This window comes from Curcuma longa, unplaced genomic scaffold, assembly GCF_044706935.1.
Source record: "Curcuma longa cultivar G26 ecotype Majalengka, Jawa Barat unplaced genomic scaffold, ITB_CL_G26_1.1 contig_27710, whole genome shotgun sequence".
Classification (NCBI taxonomy): domain Eukaryota; kingdom Viridiplantae; phylum Streptophyta; class Magnoliopsida; order Zingiberales; family Zingiberaceae; genus Curcuma; species Curcuma longa.
Window position 1 is genome coordinate 37480 of NW_027433497.1, and position 19706 is coordinate 57185.

The following is a 19706-nucleotide window of genomic DNA, read 5'->3' on the forward strand; positions in this document are numbered from 1 at the left end:
TTATATTTCTACAGTACCATGTGAAATCAGTTAGTAGTTTTAATTTTAGTTCATGTGCTTAGTATGATAAGTATGTCATGATATCTATCTAGATTATATGCTTTCTTACATGTGTTTTCAAAAGCATGATTTCGAAATATGTATTGTTTTGTGAGTAGGATGGTACTTGCTAAGCTTCATGCTTATAGTTTTATTTTCCTTGTACTGCAGATAAGGACAAAGGAAAATTCAAGTAGCGGAGGCGGCAGAGACGATGCGAAGTGTGTGATGTGGTGGAACTTAGAATAAAGAGCCTTGGAAACTTGCATCATTAAGAATGTTAAAGACTAGTCTTTATGAGTTGTTTATTTTCCGCACTTTTGAATGTTAACAACTCTAGTAGTTCTATGCATTATTTGATAGTTGGTAAATTACAATAGCATGCTAAATAGTAGTGAAAGGTAAGGTTGAATTTTACGAAATCATTTTGATGCCAACATGTTATTTAGGATAAATTCGGATGCTAGCATTGCTTAGTTTTAATGTCAAATTGATACCCTGTCTAGGTGTCTAAATCCATGTTTAGAAAATTGCTAAAGTATGTTTAATCGCCATTATGTTTAAATTTTATGAGAGCATGTGTTTACGCAACTATCACATAACAAGAAATTTTAAATTAATAGTAAATTTTAACAAGAAAGTAACGGATCGCCTTAAGGTAAGAAGGGCGGTCGTTACAGAAACTGTGTCCGAGATTGATATGAAATTTTCATGGACTAGTTCCTCAACATGACCACTTGTGCGAAATCCCGGTTGAAGCATTTCTTGCTTTCAAGGACTGATACAAACATAAGCTTTTCATGAACATCTTCTCTTTATTGGTTATCAAACATAGAAGAGCTGCCTAATGTAGACTACTTCCCCAACTCCAACTCAGTTAAAGCACATTGAGAGCTAAGGAATGGATGCTAGATTCTCATCGAAATACATTTACACACATTCAACTAACTCTCACCGACTGTCAGGGAATCTCGGAGAAAGTCTCTGGCAGCGGCCGGCCTCGTAGGAAGGATCTGAAGAGCACAAGGGAACGTTCAGGCTGCGAGAATGGTGCTTCATGAGAAGCACCTCTTATCGTTGCAAATGACAGGATATCTCCATATGCTTGCGTCCATCCACCTACCTGTTGTCATCGACAAAAGGAAACAAGGATCACACACAATTTAGCTGGAATAAAAAGAGTATCAATGAAGAGTCGGTCTACATTGAATCTATTGTATACAATCTTATCCTGCATTCTTTATCGTTGCACCACGACTTCCATTTCACACTGACTTAGCTAAAATGCATACTTCAACTGCATTATTCTTGTGTGTTCATTACCTGTTGCCCCTCGAACCAAACCCGGTAGGGAATGGTAGTTTTCAGACCCATTTCGTTCGCTAGCTTCTGCACAAGGCTTCTACTCCCAGTCAAAGGGATGACAGAATCCTGATCTCCACTGGTGAATTAAGCAACAAAACATAAGCTTTCATCATCCGCAAAGAAGCACACAAAGTCCATGTATCAGACAGAAGAACTCATGTGCAAGGATAAGGATTTTGTTACCTGTAGACGAGCACCGGTATCCCTGCCCTCACAAGAGAGCCCACAAGAGTAATTGTGGGGATCTCCAAGTTGAGCAGCTCATATTGTAGAACACTGAATGCCAACATAAAGAACTACTTGAGACAAAATTCACCATTTTTGTCATGTTCATGGTTCATGAAGCTAACACAATGACCATCAGTACCTGCTGCAAACAGTCCATTTCGTGACTCCGGCGAGGCGAGCATGAAGAGCATCTTGAACATCTTTCCTGTTGAGGTAGCTCACTGTCTCATCTTCAATGCACACATCAATGTTCTCAGGGACTTGCTGTGGCAGCAATAAATAAAACTATCTCAGAAACAGATATCAAGAGAAGGTGAACAAGATGATTTGGTAGATTTTCGAACTTACTCGAGGACTCAGAACCAAGGATTGTGAAAGAATTGATGATATGCAGACGTCCAGGGTGACGTCATACTTGTCGACAAACCGACTTGTTTCTCTTGTCACTTGGCTCATCACTCTTGCACAAACTGGGCTGAGAGTGCCCCTATAGTACTCGCCCACATATCGCGAATAGTTACAAACAGAAGTGAAGATTCTGTAGGTTGTGTCTGATATCAATCCATGGGACCAGAAAAATTCTGCTCTCGAATTGAAGTCAGTTGCAAAGTCCAGAACTGGATTTCCAAGCTGCAACCATCACAAATGTCACTTAAGTAAGCGAAAAGCCGCCCCCCACGAGGAACCATAAGAGATCATGATTTGAATTCCAAATGAAATGAATATTCTAGAGGTCGACTTCTAAATTATGCTTTGGATTTATCCGATAGATGAACTAAGAACTAATCGAGCAAAGCCAAAAGTGAAATGTGACTTACAGCAATTCCTTTGAGATTGAAGATCTTTGCCTCCTTGTTAAACTCCACCATCAGCTGTGCTAGTTGTGGAACGTAATGCCCTAACGAAAACAACATTAAAAATCCATGAATTGGACATGAACAAGCTCATTGCAAGGAAGACTGAAGGAAGAACATCACCCACCTGCATAACTTTCTCCAGTAATGTACAAGTCCCTGTTTCGATACTGCGGGAACTTCTCAAACCAGCGTTGCAGAAAGATCAAATTGTCTCTGGCTGTAGAAAACAAAAGCAAGAAAAAGAAGCCAAAATCAAGAAACTCTGAGCATTCCTTGAAATCCAATGCATTGTACCTGTCATCTTATCATCCACGCTCTGATAGTAGGAAGAATCACTGGAGTATGAGAATCCAACACCAGCTGGGGCCTCTAGGTACAGCATATTTGCCTCTGCAAGAACACACTGCTGCAGATCTTCCTGAATCCAACATTTTTTTTTAAAGATCAAACAAGAAACAATCGTCACCTTTGTTCCAGCTATGCTCATTTCTGACCAGCACTTCTCCTCTCGGCCTGAAAGGTCCGTTCTCAGAGAATGCCCCGACACCAAGGGAAGAGCAACCAGGCCCTGCCAGCACAAGACGTTGAATTCCTCTTCCAACTTAATTAGCGAAAATGAATGAAGCTACAGTACCTCCATTCAACCAGAGAACAAGGGGTTTTGTGGAGGAGGGATCCATCTCTGCCTCAGCAAAGTAGTAGAAAAGAGCCCTTTTCTTCTGCTGATCCACCGTGACATAGCCTGAGAATTGCTGGAAGCTGACCTGAGGTTGGCCAGGCAGCTTGCTGATCTTATCTGGGTGCTCCAGCTCGCTGGGGGAGCACACATGAGCTAGTAGGGCGGCAGCCATCAGCATGGCCTTCCATGACAAAGAACACATTTTGGAAATTAAGCCGCAGCACTGCGAGGAGGAGGATGACTGCAGGCAGCGGTTGATATGATATGCTCAAGAAACTGCATGCTTCGAATCCTTTTCTTTGATTCGTGGAACTGTTCTTCGCCAGTTCAACGAAAAGGACAAAGGCCACTGCATATCGAAATTTGACCAGACCAGAAGTGTTGGAGTATAAACATGATTTGAGGGAGGGTAGAAAGTTGGCTTTCTGAAACTTTACTGTGTCGATCAGGGGATTGTGTTGCATCTTGAGACAGTGAGCAGGCAGGGGTGCAGTGCAGAGGACTGGAGCCATGGCATGGCCAGGAAGGAATAAACACAGTGTGTTGTCTGGCATCTGCCATTCCGCAGGAGAAAGAAATGAAGATGTTTGAGTAAACCAAGTGAATAGTGGAGTGGCAGCGCCATGACACGAGCGCTGCGTTGGACCTTGGAAGAAAAAAAAAAAAAAAAAAAAAAAATCTCAGTCAGTTTCATGGATTCAAATCCTGAGGGTGGCCGATCCGATCCCACGAAAATTTTCCACCGACTATCAGAGTAAATCGGGAAGCGCATACGGTGATCAATCCAGATGCCCAGCATCCTTTGATTGTGTTCCTTATTTGAAAGAAAATTTTTACAAATACGCCGTAGCTGGGATCGAACCGTGGATCCGTGGATTATAACTCGGATGTTTTACCATTGCCCCGGGACCTTGGAAGAAACGAAGCTTGCTTTTGGAGGTATTATCATGCATTGCCTGCAAATATAGGCATCGATTACTGCACTGTGTTGTTATTCTGAAAAACAAAATCAGATTCATAATCTTACGAGTGCATTTGGACTTTAGATTCGGTGAATTTACTAAACCACGTGCCTAAAATGACAATCCTATCGGATCATATATATTTTTGTAATAATCCAAGTACGATGGTTCTTACGAACCAACTAATCTACAATGTGATTGATTTAATCTTACAAAAAAATTTTATTGACAACTAGGATAAATCAAAAAAATATAAATGGGTCTTGACGGACGATCTAACGTCACAAGTTTTGTAACTTAATTCTTAGATGTAATGTATCATTGGTAAGATTTGAACTCTCATTACTTAAAGAGTCCGTCTCACCTTTTAACATCACTCCATAGCCCTAGGAGTTAGAGGTGTAAACGAGCCAAACTGCTATTCGAGTCTCGGTTTAAAAAAAAGTTCATTTGAGTTCGTTCAATTAAGTTAACGAGTTGAGCTCGAACCTAATTTCGAGCTCGAAAATATTATCGAGCCGAACTTGAGCTTAACAGTATTTGATTCATGAGCTCGCGAACATATTCGTTTAAAGGCTCACGAACGTGTTCGTTAAGAGGCTCGCGAACGTGTATATATATATATATATATATATATATATTATATTATATTATATGAATTATAAATATTATATATTAATGACCCAAGCTTGAACTAAACTTGTTTAACATTTAAATCAGTTTTTTTCGAACTGAGCTCGAATTAAACTCGTTTAACTTTAAAATGAGTCATTTTTGAGCCGAGCTCTAACCATTCGCGAACTATTTAATTTTATTACGAGCCAAATTCGAGCTTAAAAATTAAAGCTCAAATTGAACTTGAGTCGAACTTGAGCTTAAGAAAAATGAATCGAGCTCAAGCTCGAACTTCTTACTATTCGACTTGGCTCAGTTCAATTACACCCCTACCAGGAGTAAGGTTCTCGTGATCCATCTTTTTCCTCATTCTTTTACTCATTATATATGGAACTAATCTAGTCTACTTTTCAGAATCTTTAATCGACTGATATAGTTAGGATTTTCTATTAAACGAAAGTGTTTGATGTTAAGGATGTCTAGTATTCATTTTTAGTTGTCAAAAATAATACATTAATTATTTATCTTTTTCTGAATGACTTTTTCGAAGTCATTGATGGAACCACACATATCTAATTTACTTCAAATTTATACCATTGATCTATTGAGTTTTGCTATGCCCGATTTTAGTGACTCTAGACCCTTTTTAGTCATTAATAAATTTTGATAAAAAAAATCATTATTATCGATGGCTGGATCTAGAGTTAGACATATCTAATTCACTCCTCTTTCCATACTCAACTTTTGATTTTTTTTAATTTAAAAAATATAATGGGCGAACGATGAGAATTGAACCCACACATGGCGGTGAATTAACAATCTGTCTTGATCCACTTAGCTACATTTGCCCCTTTTCTAACTAAGGATTTTTTCTTTTTTACTATTCATCATTATTGTATTTATTTCGACTTCCATACTTAACTATTATGAAAAGAAAATTATTTTTTTCTTGTTAAAAGGTTGATTATCCATTTTTGACACTAAAAAAATTAAATATGAATTATTAGTAATCTGTATTACTTTCAATATAGTTCATATATCTATGTGTATATAATTAATATTAGTTAATATATCATTCATGTCTCTCTTACAATACGATGAAGAAAATAAAATAATTTTTTAAAATCATTAAGAATAAAATCATTAAGAATATGTATATCCTACATTTCGCTGGGATTGTAGTTATTTTGAGACCTTTTCAACTGATGGATCTAAACAAATCCAAATTTAAACTATATATTTAGTTCATTACACTCTCATGAGTTTTCTCATTTCCTTGATTCTGAATAGGATTTTTTTTTATCATCAATGATTTTTATAAAAAATCATCGATAATCCTATAGACATATTTGATTCGCATTAAACTTAATTATTATATTTCTAACACTCTTTTGAGTTACTCTCGACATACACTTTTAAGTCATTATTAACTTTCTTGTATTCCCGCTACTATCCTTTACAAACAAACAAACCTAATTGGTAGCACAAGTTATAGAATAGAGTAATTATAAAAAAAAATGATAAATCTTAGTCAGTCGCATTGACTCAATCCCTGGGGATGACCGGTCCGATCCTACGGAAGTTTCCTACCGGCCACCAGGGTAAATCGGGAAGCGCACACAGCGGCCAACCCGGCCAGATGCCCAGCATCCTTTGATTGCGATCCTCATTTGGAGAAAAATTCCTGCAAATATGTATACGCCGTAGTTGGAGATCGAACCACGAGTGCCTGGGTGACAACTTGGATGTCCTACCGCGGCACCATGCATGGCCCCGGGGACAAATATAGAGTCTTCCTTGGTAGGACAATTCATAAACAAACCATCAATATTTTGTAACACATATATAAGGAGATATCACTAATGAAATAATTTCTCAATGGAATTCAAATCATATTCATTACTTATTTAAAAAAAAACATTCTAGATTGCCCTCGAGCACAATGCAAGTGGCAAGGCACGAGTGACACAAACAAAGTATTTGAGCTAGGTCAATTCTAATAATTGATTCCTAACAAAATTCGACTGTGCTAAACCACATCATAATTGCAATTTTCAAGCTTCACAAGCCTCAGTGATTCCAACCAAACAAGCCACACAAAAGTATAGAAATGATCCCTTAATTTTTTTTCCTTCTGAATTAAAGGGCACCCTTCATCTTTTGCCCCTGGCCCCCTTCTTCTTCTTCTTCCTCCTCCTCCTCCTCCTCCTCCTCGGAATCTAATCTCTCACTGGCAACGTCGTACTATACTGTACTGTACTGTTTGCTAGCACAAGGATTCAGAAACCCTAAAAACCTAATACTCCAAAACCCAGCTGACTAGCTAGCTGCACATGAGCATGCAAACAAAAAATGGCGAGCTAGGCTGCTGCCATGACCCATCCAATCAATGCTGCTACATACATACGGAGGAATGAGCTCGAGAATCAGTTCAGTACGTACTGCTAGCTGCCATGGATGAGACTTGAATGAATTTAATTTAATTTAATTTGGTGGTGAAGGCAATTGGGGAAAGGCCTGCATGCTGGCTTGTTTGCTGCTGCTCCTGCCTGCCTGCTTGCCTGCCTGCTTGCCTGCCTGCAGTTTATATATATATATTTTCTGACAAGAGTCAATGCGCATGCAGACATGCATGTGAGGGCATGGAATCTATCTATCTATCTCATTAGGCTTGGTTGAGTTGCCATCACCTGGCTGCTGCACAGCTCTCAGCTCTGCATAGTAGGGAAGGGTAGGGAAGGGAAGGGAAGGGAAGGGAGGGGGTGTTGTGCCTTGCATTGGATAATATAATGATGTGGATCATCATTATCTCTGTGCCATTTTTAATTTCCTGGAGGAATGAATATTATTCACAGCATATATAGCTGCTGTTGTAGTTTGAATGAGGAATATGGAATTGGCATTTGAGTTTTGTTGGAATTCCCAAATTAAAGTATGATCATCACACAAGAAAGAAAGAAAGAAAGAAAGTCGATTATTCAAAATAAATGAGCTGGTTTGAGTAGTGAGTATTAGGACCTAACAAGTTCAGATTATGACTTGGAATTGGATGCGTTTGAATGAGCTGTTTTTTTAGTCTACAATAATGTGTGTGAATATCTTTAGGGTTGCAAATGAACTAAATGTTTATCGTAAGTAAGAATGATATTTGATTTAATAATTAAGAACTTATTTATGTTTGTTTGATATGCAAAATATGAATGAAACGAATGAGTTTGAATAATTTATTAGATTAAATGAATAAATTTGAACACATATATGTTTAACTTATTAATATTTATAATAAAGATTATGGACTGTTCGTAAATACTATTCATGAACAATAATATTCTTAAATAAAGGTTATGAGTTGTGTTCATCAATAAAATTTTTATCAAATTTATAAATAAATAAAAAAATTCTTTCAATAAATATTAAGTCCATTAATCAATCAAAAAAGAATAAAATTGTAAAAAAATTTAAACAATCAAATAAATTTGAATTGAGAGTTTGATAATATTTAAATCAATCAAATTTAAATTTATAAAAAAGAAACTGAATAAGCTTAAATAACTATTTCAAAGACTTAATCTATTAGCTTATTTACTTTTCAAACAAATTTAAACATTATAAAGGTTGACTCTATTTAATTTATTTACCATCCTAGGTAACCTTTTAATTCTCTTCTATTAAGATTCGATGGGATCTATATATATCTCTATAATGGTATGATATTGTTCATTTTAGACTCAAGCCCTCATGATTTTTATTTTTGGGTTGTACCTCATACCAATGATAATATCTTTCATCTTATAAACTCATGATCTTTTTTATATATTTTCAATGTGAAAATTTGATTGTATCCCAACAATCTACCCCTTAAACAAAGGACCACTAAGAGTCCCCTCTAACGGTCCCTTTGATGGGAGCCCCTCTACTATTATCCTCATGCTCCGGATCCCTATAGACCCCTTGTTGGGAGCCCTCTATTATGATCCTCATGGTTCGGATCCCAATGAACTCCTTGATGAAAGCCCCTCTACCATTATACTTATGGCTCGGATCTCAACAGACTCCTAGGACCCCTTCTTTTTTTCCCCTTCTTTTTTTTTCTGAGGGTCCCCATAGGGCTCTACATAGACCTGACTCTGATGTCACTGTTAGAACAGATAGAATCTATATATATTTCTACAACGGTATAATATTGTCTACTTTGAGCCTAACCCTTATAGTTTTATTTTTGGATTGTATCCAAAAGGCCTCATACCAATATAGATAATGATCTTTTTCTATGTCTTTCTAATGTGAGACTTTAATTGTATTCCAACATCTTCTACTATAGCATATTCACTCGGGTCTTCTCAAAAAATTATTACCACCTTAGGACTACCCATCAAACAAATTAATTTTAACTTGTTTTCTTTTCTCTCTATTCCAATATCAAAAGTGATGTTATATTACTTTCCAAATAAGCAATGCACAAAAAGGAACATTTAGCACTCCCGGACACTGCGCAGCGGTAAAAGGCACGACGATTAGCCTATGCAATGATGATTTGATTGTCTCGCTAAGCATATCACATGTCCATGATGTTCAAATTATTAGTGATGTCGAACCATCATGTTAGGATCTACTTGTGCTTCTAGATTTAATTAATGGATGAACATGGGAAAAGGTTATCCAACTTCAGAATTAATCGGAATGAAGACCTGAATGTTTAGATTAATCAAAAAAAAAAAACATTCATTCTTATTCACATCTCAATGATTGCCATGCACGCATGGCTCCTATTTATTCTTCACTTGATTATATTAGAGAAGCATGCACTTGCAAGGATTTTATATATAGCATACTTATATTGTGTCAAGATAAACTATGAAGGGAGAACCAAACCAAGAGCACCAATTTGTCATCTCACTAATAGCCAACCTTTTGCTAGTACAATTCTACATTTTTATTTAATTTGTAATAACGTTAAGTTTTTCAACTATGTTTATACAACTACAATATTGTCATCACAATACTAGTATCGATGATCGATTGAATGGTTATCATGGATAGTCTTTGAATGAGGTTAATGTGAGATAATTTTGTGATAGACTATCATATATGGGTGTAGATGGTTGTGACATTTTGATGCCGGATAAAATAGTAATTATTCTGAAAGTTATTTTCACCATGGAATTTCAAAGAAGACATTGAAAATCTCCAATGCAGAGAAGTCATCTCTAAGTTTAACCGAATAAAATTGATTCAAAATAAAACTTATGCCATAACAATAATTAAACAAAAGTTTAAATATTCTCAAAACTCTAACAATGCAAAAGATGAAAATACCTAATACAATGACAAAATTATTCAAAGCCTCCGAGAAGGCTTTAAACGATATTTTTTGAACCTTAGACTAGGTCATTATGGGTTACATTCGATAATGAATGTAGATCTTTGAGCGAGCTTCGATTCGATATATTAAAGATCCTATGATTTAATCCGAGTCAAAAATTATGATATCTCAAAGCTCGGATCCCCTGCATCAGTTGTACTGAGTTGAAAATGACATCTCCTAGAGTTTAGAATAGTGTCATTAGAATCCACAAAAATAAAGACTTAAGTGTTATACATTAAAGACATCAGAACTCTTTAAATGACTAGGAATGTGCAATTTGTAAGCATTATTATTGATTTGTTACAGTATCTCATAATATCCAATCTTCCTATCTTTAAATTTATTATACTTGTCAATAGGGAAATGATTACAAGTTAATACAACCCAAACAAAGTCACTAACATCAAAAAGTACCTGACGATGATGACTATCAACCCGAGTCTTGTACTTCGTATTATTCTCATGAATAGTATGTTCACTACAAAAAAAAAGTAAATTTGAGACGAATATTTGTGACGAAAATTATTCGTCACTAATTAACAATAATTTTTGTGACAAAATAGAGTTTCATCGCTAATCAATGATAAATTTGGCGACAAAAATAATTTTATTGAAGAATTAGCAGCATATTAAATCTGTCGGTAAATTCATCATGAAAATTATTTTGTATCGCCAAAGTCATCGCAATTTTACGATGAATTATTATTTCATCACTAATTGACGATGAATAAAAAATTCACCAATTTAATGAAAGAATCATTCGTCACGAATATGCGATGAAATATTAACTCATCGCATTTAAATTGATGACAAAAGCAATGAAAAGTTTTTTCATCGCAGGCCGTAGGCCGTTGGTCGCTGGCCAAGGGCAGCAAGCTGAATGTCGCAGTCGTTGGCCCTTGGCCAGTAGCCCACGTCCCCTAGTTAGCAGCTAGCAGCTCGCGACCCCTGGCCATTAGCAACATATTAAATCCGTCAGTAAATTCATCGTGAAAATTATTTTTATCGTCAAAATCATCGTAATTTTGCATGAATTTTTATTGCGTTGCTAATTGGTGATGAATAAAAAATTTTTCACCAATTTGGCGATGAAAAATTAATTCATCACCAATTCGGTGATGAAAGAATCATTTGTCGCGAATATGCAATAAAATATTAATTCATCGCATTTAAATTGCCGACGCATTTTGTGACAAAGTAGGATTCATCGCCAAAGTTAAGACATTAAATCCTAGATCATGTTTTCTCTTCTCTCCTTCTCTCCCTTTCTCGCGTAGATCTTCCACACCATGGTCGCCTCTCTGCCCGCTGGTGCTGAATTTCTCCAACTTGCAAAGCCCTTGACAACGAAGTGGTATTTTTTCTCTCCATGTGCGCCTCCATCGGTCGAGACAGCTCCCCCTCCCTGTACAGCGTCGATGGCCCATCGCGGACCGCAGGTCACAGCTGCTGATAGCTGGTTAGGGGCGGCAAGTTGCAGGCTACAACCGCTGGCTAGGGGTCGTGGGCCACCGGCTAGGGGTTGTGGGCCGCAGGTTGGGGCCGTTGTCCCACGGCGCTCGCCACCGACCAGGGGCCGTGAGTCATAGGCCGAGGTCGCGGGTAGTGGTCGTGAGACCGCTAGCCAATGGTCGTTGGCCGCGAGGTCGTGAGGTTGTGAGGCCACGAGGTCACTGCTCGCTGGCCTCGAGGTGGCTAGCCGATGGCCACTGCTCGCGAGGTCGGTGGCTGCAAGGCCGATGGCGCGCTGCCCACGAGCCCCACCACCCACTACGAGCTCGGCTAGTCGTGAGCTCGATTGATTTCGAGCTTGTCTATTTGTGAGCTCATCCCTCGCTGTGAGCCTGCTAGCTCCGAACTAATTAAGCTTTGGATAACTTTAAGTCTTTTATTTTTGTGATATTAATTTAGTTTACTAAAAATATTTATTTGTGTATATTTTATTTAATTATTAATTTTGTAATGTTATTTGTGCATGTCTCTATTTTACACGGACTTAAGTAATATAAGAGATACTCGTCTTTGTTCACCAACTTTAGGTATATTTACAATAATAGTTATTTTTGATAATGGATGTTATTTAGATATAACAGTGGTTACTTTAATATTAATTATTGTTATTCCAATTTAGTAGAAATTAATTATATTATATTTTTGATGAGGAGGTCTATATTAGCTTTTATTTGTAGTAGATCAAAGTTAATATTTTAATATTTTTAAATTTAAAAATAGAAAAAATACAAAAAGTAAGAAGTTGGATGTATAAAAAAAACTTACATGAACGTAGGAGTTTAATTGACGAGTTTATTGTTGGGTTGAAATAATTTTTTATTTCACTTCTAGTAATGTTCAATTTATGAATGGGGATAAGATAATATGTGTGTGCAGAAAGTGTCACAATGATAAATTTTTATAGTGCAATAAAGTTCGAGAACATCTTTGTAGATTTGGTTTCACCCCCAATTACTATAATTGAATTTGTCATGATAAAATGTTCATTTCTAATGAGGATTATGGACAAAACATACAAGTCTCAGTTAGTGGAGATCAGAATTATTATGATCAATTAAATCCATATAAGAGAATGATAATTGATGTAGCAGGTCAGAATTTCATTACTGAATCGAGTAAAGTATTGCTTTATTTAATATTTGTTCACTTGAAATGTCACTAGAAACTTTCAGGTGCTTTCTAGAAACTCTCTTAGTCTTTGACCAGTAACATCCATCAACAATTATCTTTTCCAGGGTTCAATCTCCCTATACTCGGACATAGCCACGGACGAAGCGCAAAAACCAGTAGTCTCTTCCATTACTAGCGAATCTAAAGCCTGAAGTTGACGACGGGCCGACCTTGCCAACGAAGGACTCAGCCAAATTTAAACCATTTCATCAATGTTAGAAATATAAGGTAGTGTTTGGTTTGGTCTTTTTCTGTTTTCATTTTCTTATTTTTTAGAAATTATTGTTTGATTTGTGTTTTCCAATCTCATTCTTTGGAAAATGAGAAGCTATTTTCTAAAAAAATAGAAAATGACAAAATATCATTTTTGTGAAAAATAAAAATTACGGCTGGCAAATAGAAAACATGAAAACGCAGTTACAGTAACGCCACACACCCTAACCCTGATCGCACAACTCTTTTTCTCCTCCGACGCCGCAACCTCAATGCCCTTCGACAGCCACTGCTTCCGTCCTTCCCCATCGGGAGTGGAGAACCTTGCAGAGACCCAATCGCCATCCGTCACTCCCTTATATCCTCCTCAATTCCCACATCGACGTCATCATGGTCGAGCTCCACAAGTGGGTTCACCCAGCCCTTCTCTGTCGCCGTTATTCTCGATGGCAACATCTATGCCCACGGCTCCCAGGATATGAAGTCAGTCGGGATCTAGTATTTGGAGGTCGTGCACCGCCTCAAGGCAGCTAGGTTCACCCCCGACCACATTGTTTACCTAACCTTCGTCCCCAACGAGGAGATCGACGGCACGAACGGCGCGAAGGCTTTCGTAGCCTCGAACATCTTTAAGAAATTGGGCATCAGAGTGGTTCTTGATGAGGGTCTGGCATCGCACAACTCCTTAACCTAGGTGCGACAACTCTTAGAGGTTGTGCATAGGTTCTGTTTTTCCAATGGATTTTGTCGTGAGGTGTTCATGGTTAGATGATTGTTAGGTTGGGGCTTTTGGATCTTGATACCTTTGCTGAGGGTTTCCATTGGACAGAAGAGTTGTTGCCAACACACCGTTTAAGGTAAGGATCAAGTGGATTTTTCTATATTAATTCAGAAGGTTGTGCGTAATAGAAGAAGATGCATTTTTAAAACCACAAGCACGAGATGGGATAAAGACATCTTTACGACGTCCCTTAAATATGAATTGAGGATCTGCATCATCTATATATAAATCCCTAGTTAATCTTTCAACATTAGAGATAATAGATCTGAGCGTATGCATAGATCACTGGTTCCTTAACAATATATTACTTCCAAATTTTTGTATTTATCAATTCCTAAGCATTTCAGTATTAACATTCTCTACCATGAACCATGAATCCATAATTAAACCCTGAAGAAAATTTGTTGACATCTTAGTTAAATTAATTTTTAATTTTATTTTATCGAGATTTTTTTGTTGACATCTAAGTTTGATTTGGATTTGTATAGACAATATATGTCTTGCGTGCCAATGTTTTGAAATGAATTTTAGTTTACTTATTATGTTTTGGATTTCTACATACACGTGTCTTGCGTGTTAATTAGATTTTTATTTTGGAGATGTTTGTTGGGTGTGAGTTTGGAGAGCAGTAATGTTTATTCTTGAATTCTTTGCTGTTCTTCACGCAAGGTTTTTCCTTTTCCATGAATAAGATGGTCTTTTTATTAAAAAAATTATTTTATTTATAATTTTTCATATTAATAAATCAAACATATTTTTCAGTTTTTTTCTAGAAAATAGAAAATAGTATATCATACCAAACATATTTTTTATTTTTAAAAAATTAAATTAGAAAATAGAAAATGAAAAATAAAAAATAGAAAAAAAATTTTTCCAAACCAAACGCCTCGTAATATTGTCAAGTGTTTTCCATGATGATCCAGAATATTACAAGTATTCCTCTATCAGCCTTCTCATTCCATGATGAAGCAAGGAGTTTAAATTATTATAGAAGTTAGACCAATACTACAGAAAGCTTGGTATATATTCATATCAAAATGACATAGAAAGTTTCATTAAAGCTAATGTAGTTTTGGGATTACTCAAAAACTTCCAATTACTCTTTAGTTGCTATTTTTTCTTGGTATAAAATTCCTTTCTCTCAAGATGGTTCAAATAATATTTTTTTAACAACAGGGAAGGTTTTTTTATTAGTTGAGATTCAGACTTTCTTATGGCATTTTTTCCGGGGATGGAGACTCAATATTAGAATAGTTATGATTACACGGTGTTTGTCTTCATGATGCTATAACACTATAGTCTCTGTGAATAGTGTCAGAATCTTATAACTCCTAGAAAGGCCTTGGTTTTCATATATTTACTTTCTCCGTAAGACTGATTCATTGTTCATCCTTGTTATTGAGCTGGACATTCTATTATACTCTCTTCGAATCATCAGGATATCTTCTTTAACTCTATTTATCTTATAATTCATTCATTGGGTCATTAATTTGTACAGTATTGCTTTATAAATTTAATATTTTTCTTCTTGAAATGCTTCAAAACTCTCAGGCCCAGAGTACCAAGTCACGAGCTCGCGATGTTGCATTACGACAGGCCTGGAATACTAAGACAACAGATCTGGAATACTGAGCTCCGAGCTCATGACTTTGCCTTACGACAGGCTTAGAACATCGAGCCTTGAGCTCGCGACTTTGCCTTATGACAGGCCTAGAACACTGAGCTCCAAGCTCGTGACTTTACCTTATGACAGGCCTAGAGCACTAAGCTCCGAGCTCGTGACTTTGCCTTATGACAGGCTTGGAGCACCGAGCTCTGAGCTTGCGACTTTGTCTTATGACATGCCTAGATCACCGAGCCCTGAGCTTATGACTTTGCTTTATGACAAGCCTGGAACACCGAGCCCCAAACTTTCTACTTTGCCTTACGACAGGCTTGAAACACCGAGCCCCGAGCTCGCTACTTTGCCTTTATGACAGTCATGGAACATCGAGCCTCGAGCTCGTGACTTTATCTTACGACAGACTTGAAACACCAAGCTTCGAGCCCTGAGCTCGCTACTTTGCCTTACGACAGGCCTAGAACACCGAGTCCCAGCTTGTGACTTTGCCTTACGATAAGCCTAGAACATCGAGCCTCGAGCTTGCAACTTTGCTTTACAACATGCCTGGAGCACTGAGCCCCAAGCTCGCGAATTTGCCTTACGACAAGCTTGGAACACCGAGCCCCGAGCTCGCAACTTTACCTTATGGCAGGATTGGAACACTGAGTCCCGAGCTTGCGACTTTACCTTACGACAGGCCTAGAATATCAAGCCCCGAGCTCATGACTTTGTTTTATGACAGGCCTGGAGCACCGAACCCTGAGCTTGTGACTTTGTCTTACATCGAGCCCGGAGCTTGGGATCTTGTTATGACCACTTCATCCATATGTAGTGGAGCGATGACACCTCATCAAGGTATCCCGATGACAACTTAATACAGTCTAGTCAGTCAGAATATGCCTCTTTCGACTAGACTAATTGGGGATGCTTATGATGTGATGAAAATCTGTTACCTTCACGTGTCATGCGAGATAAAGTCATAAAGATAGTTCATCCTTAAGATTAGGAAACCTTAGGACTGTTTCACTCGGAGAATAAGAAAAATATTTCGAAAAGTATGAATAATTGGAACGCATATATCGGAATAAAATCTCATATCTCGGAATATTTTCTAAACGGGTGTTAATATTTCGGAGATCAACTGTATAAAAGGTTGCCCATATCCATGGGCACAAGTATGCACACATTAACCTTAATTTCTCTAAGTCCTTAAACCTTTTCCTTACGCAAAACCTAAACTTGAGCATTGGAGTAGCTTACCAGGATCCATCCCCAAGGCTATTCTAACTCTCTTTTTGAGTATTTTTCAGGGTCCTTTATCTTCTCCAGCGGCTATCTTCGAGGGGCGTACACATCAGTAGTTTATTGATCGGTGGCTTGATCATCCACGGTATTTTGGCTGAAAAACTTTAGATCCCATAGATGGTAGTTGTGGTCGTGACAGACAGGTTCCAATTGAGGAAGCCTTGCATCGTGGTCGTAGCACTCGAGACGATATACTTGAAGATATACAGAGACAAGTCATGGAAATATTACAGCATCTAACGATGCAAGATCTTGAAGATCGTGAGGTACGTGGTCTAGATCGTGATAGGCAGGTTCTGGCTGAGGAAGCCTCACACTGTGATTATAGTGCCCGAAATCTTAAAGGTTGTAAGTTCTTTTTTTTTACTTGGATGAAATTTTTCTTAAGAAAGATATAGACGACAAGATCGAAATAGTCGATGATCTAATTTATGACGAAAATGAGACTGAGTCAATTAGTAAGCCAGTATATGACGAGGTACTTTATGATAATGATTGTGAGATTTTGTGTTGGAAATGTGAATGGAAACAAGGAAATGGAAGGATGGAGAAGACCCTCATATGGAGGAGTTTAGTCCCACATTGGTAGTTGAGGGGCAACTTGGTTGGTTTATATTGTATCACAAGTATTGATGTTGTGAACAAATGCAAGGGGAGAGGCTCTCTCTCACGCGTGGGTGCGCAGGGGGATGCAAATCTAGGGCCCGGATTGCATCCCCCTGTGACGTTGGCTCTCTCTCACGCGTCGAATGTCGGACTGGTCAGGGCATAATTTGCCCAAGCAGATCAACCAACATTTTGTCATTCCTTTCATTTTTTGTAACGTTGGCTGCAATGAAACGGACAAGAGTTATTACCTGGCATTGAAACGGCTAGAGTTAATTACCTAACGTTTCGAATCAAGTCATCAACTCCACCATTAATCTCCAATTAATTGAAGATACGGTGCGAGGTTATAAAAGAGGTAGCGATGGGAGACCACAGGCAGAGCATTCTCGATCCCTCGCTTCTCTTTCCTCTGCTTCCCCCTGTGATAGTCTACGAGTGTAATCAGTTCATCGGGAATGATCTGTGCTTGATCGTTTCTCCGGTTCTGTCGTTGTATCTCGGGAAACAGACGTCCATCTTTACCTCTAAGCACCGCCAAAGGGAACGAATCTGTTTTAAGGAAACTGCGTTGAACGCAAGCCTCGGCATCATCCGTCTCGCCACTCGCCCACTCGGCTCAGCATCTTGCCCACTCGGCTCGACCTCTCGGCATCTTGCCCACTTGTCACGGCAATCGGCCTCTTGGCTCGGCCACTCGTCTCGGCTCGACACTTGGCCACCTAGCTCGGCAACTCGGCTAGGCAGCTCGGCTCGGCAGTCGCCCACTCGGCCTAACAACTTGCCTCGACACTCGGCCACTCGGCTTGGCCACTCAGCTCGGCTCGGCAGTCGCCCACTCGGCCCAGCAACTCGGCTCGATGTCTCGGCCACTTGGTGTCTCGGCCACTCAGCTCGGCAGTTGGCCACTCGACTCGACAACTTGGATCAGCTACTTGGTGTCTCGGCCACTCAGCCACTCAGCCACTCAGCCACTCAACCACTCAACTCTCTCCGATAAAGGCGAGTCAACATTTTGATCATTTATAAGATTCTAGATGGTAAATTATCTGATGATGCAGTATATGTTCCATCAGAAGTACAACAGTCATCCAGAAATTTGATTGGGTTAATGTCAGAGGATCTTCCTCCCGTTCTACTACTTACAAGATGACTTTTGATTCATCAACACTTAAAAAATTTTTATTTTGAAGACACTACCCTGAACTCGAAGACGAGTTTTTTTCAACCCAAGAGGTCTGATGCAGGAGCATCCAACAGCACGATTAGTTTATGTCCTCCAATACGGCTATATTCTCTTTCGAACTATCATGAGAAGAACTCGAGGCTACCAACCTCCCTTTTGAGCCTTGATGAAGGACGATCGAGACTATCGACAAAGAAGATGACCAACCAGTGGCCTTCTAACGCGGTTGGCTTGGTTGGATTGCAACACTATAGTTCACTCGAATTGAATCGTCAAAACTTTAGATTTGGTCTTTTAACTTTTTCTTTATTTGTTTTAAATTTTTAAGATTAATTTTCCTTTATAAAAATTAGTTTAGATTTTATGTTTGTTTTATTAGATTTCTTTTCTACTCAAGTGAGTTTAGATTTTTTTTTAAATTTTTTAATTTTTCTTTTTATTCATTTCAACTTTTGTAACAGGATTAGAGTTATTGTAAAATAAATTTTAATTTAATAATATTTTTAATAATATTATTTATTTTTTATTTTTTAATATTTTTCTGAATTAATAGTTTATTTATTTTCTTATCTTGTGGATGTTCTTTTAAATTAATAATTTTTAGAAGATTAATTTCTGACGTTCATAATCGATCAACGAAATCAATATTACTCGTAGGTAGGATAATCATTATTCTGTTTGAAATTAATTTTTATTAAAAAAATTCATAATTAAAATTTTAAATAGTATATATATATATATATATATATATATATATATATATATATATATATATATATAGTAATTTGATCTCCTGCGCTCCTCTATCCTGCGCTCCCCGTGCGCGAATCAATCGAGACCGTCCGTTTCTCCGATCGACGCACAGTATTTCTCCTCAGACGTTTGCTCCTTCACCGCAGCTGTTCACCGGCGTCCGGCCATCTCCGGCCACCGGACCGGCGCCGATGGATGCGCAACTCACCGGCGCCGGGTCCGGTGGTCGGATTCCAGCCAAATTCGGCCTGAATCCGGCCGAAATTCGGCCGGAATCGGCCAACAGTAGCTGTTGGCCGATTCCGGCCGAAATTGGTCGGATTCCGACCGAATCACGGCCGGAGACCGACCGCGGTCGACGCGCCCGCGCCGGCGCGTCGACCGCGGCCGGTCTCCGGCCGTGATTCGGCCGGAATCCGGCCAATTTCCGCTGAAATCGGCCAACAGCCGTTCTGTCGCGTTTCTGG

General features: G+C 38.3%; 1 protein-coding gene across 1 annotated transcript; it reads right to left on the bottom strand.

Moving 5' to 3' along the window:
* Positions 1 to 1000: 1000 nt before the first annotated feature.
* LOC141819084 (serine carboxypeptidase-like 45) lies at positions 1001 to 3370 on the bottom strand. The gene is made up of 10 exons (XM_074706452.1): positions 3124 to 3370; positions 2956 to 3057; positions 2784 to 2879; positions 2614 to 2706; positions 2451 to 2530; positions 1981 to 2262; positions 1772 to 1896; positions 1588 to 1680; positions 1363 to 1480; positions 1001 to 1162 (listed from the first exon to the last, which is right to left on the bottom strand). Exons 1-10 carry the CDS (start codon positions 3368 to 3370, stop codon positions 1001 to 1003), a joined length of 1398 nt encoding a protein of 465 aa, XP_074562553.1.
* Positions 3371 to 19706: the final 16336 nt, after the last annotated feature.

What these genes read in the sequence shown, in the direction of transcription:
- LOC141819084 (XM_074706452.1), bottom strand. Translation starts at nt 3,370, where the DNA reads ATGTGTTCTTTGTCATGGAAGGCCATGCTGATGGCTGCCGCCCTACTA. An exon ending in TGAGCATAGCTGGAACAAAG is followed by an intron (nt 2,880 to 2,955) that starts GTGACGATTGTT and finishes GTGTTCTTGCAG; the next exon opens with AGGCAAATATGCTGTACCTA. An exon ending in ATACCGGTGCTCGTCTACAG is followed by an intron (nt 1,481 to 1,587) that starts GTAACAAAATCC and finishes TTAATTCACCAG; the next exon opens with TGGAGATCAGGATTCTGTCA.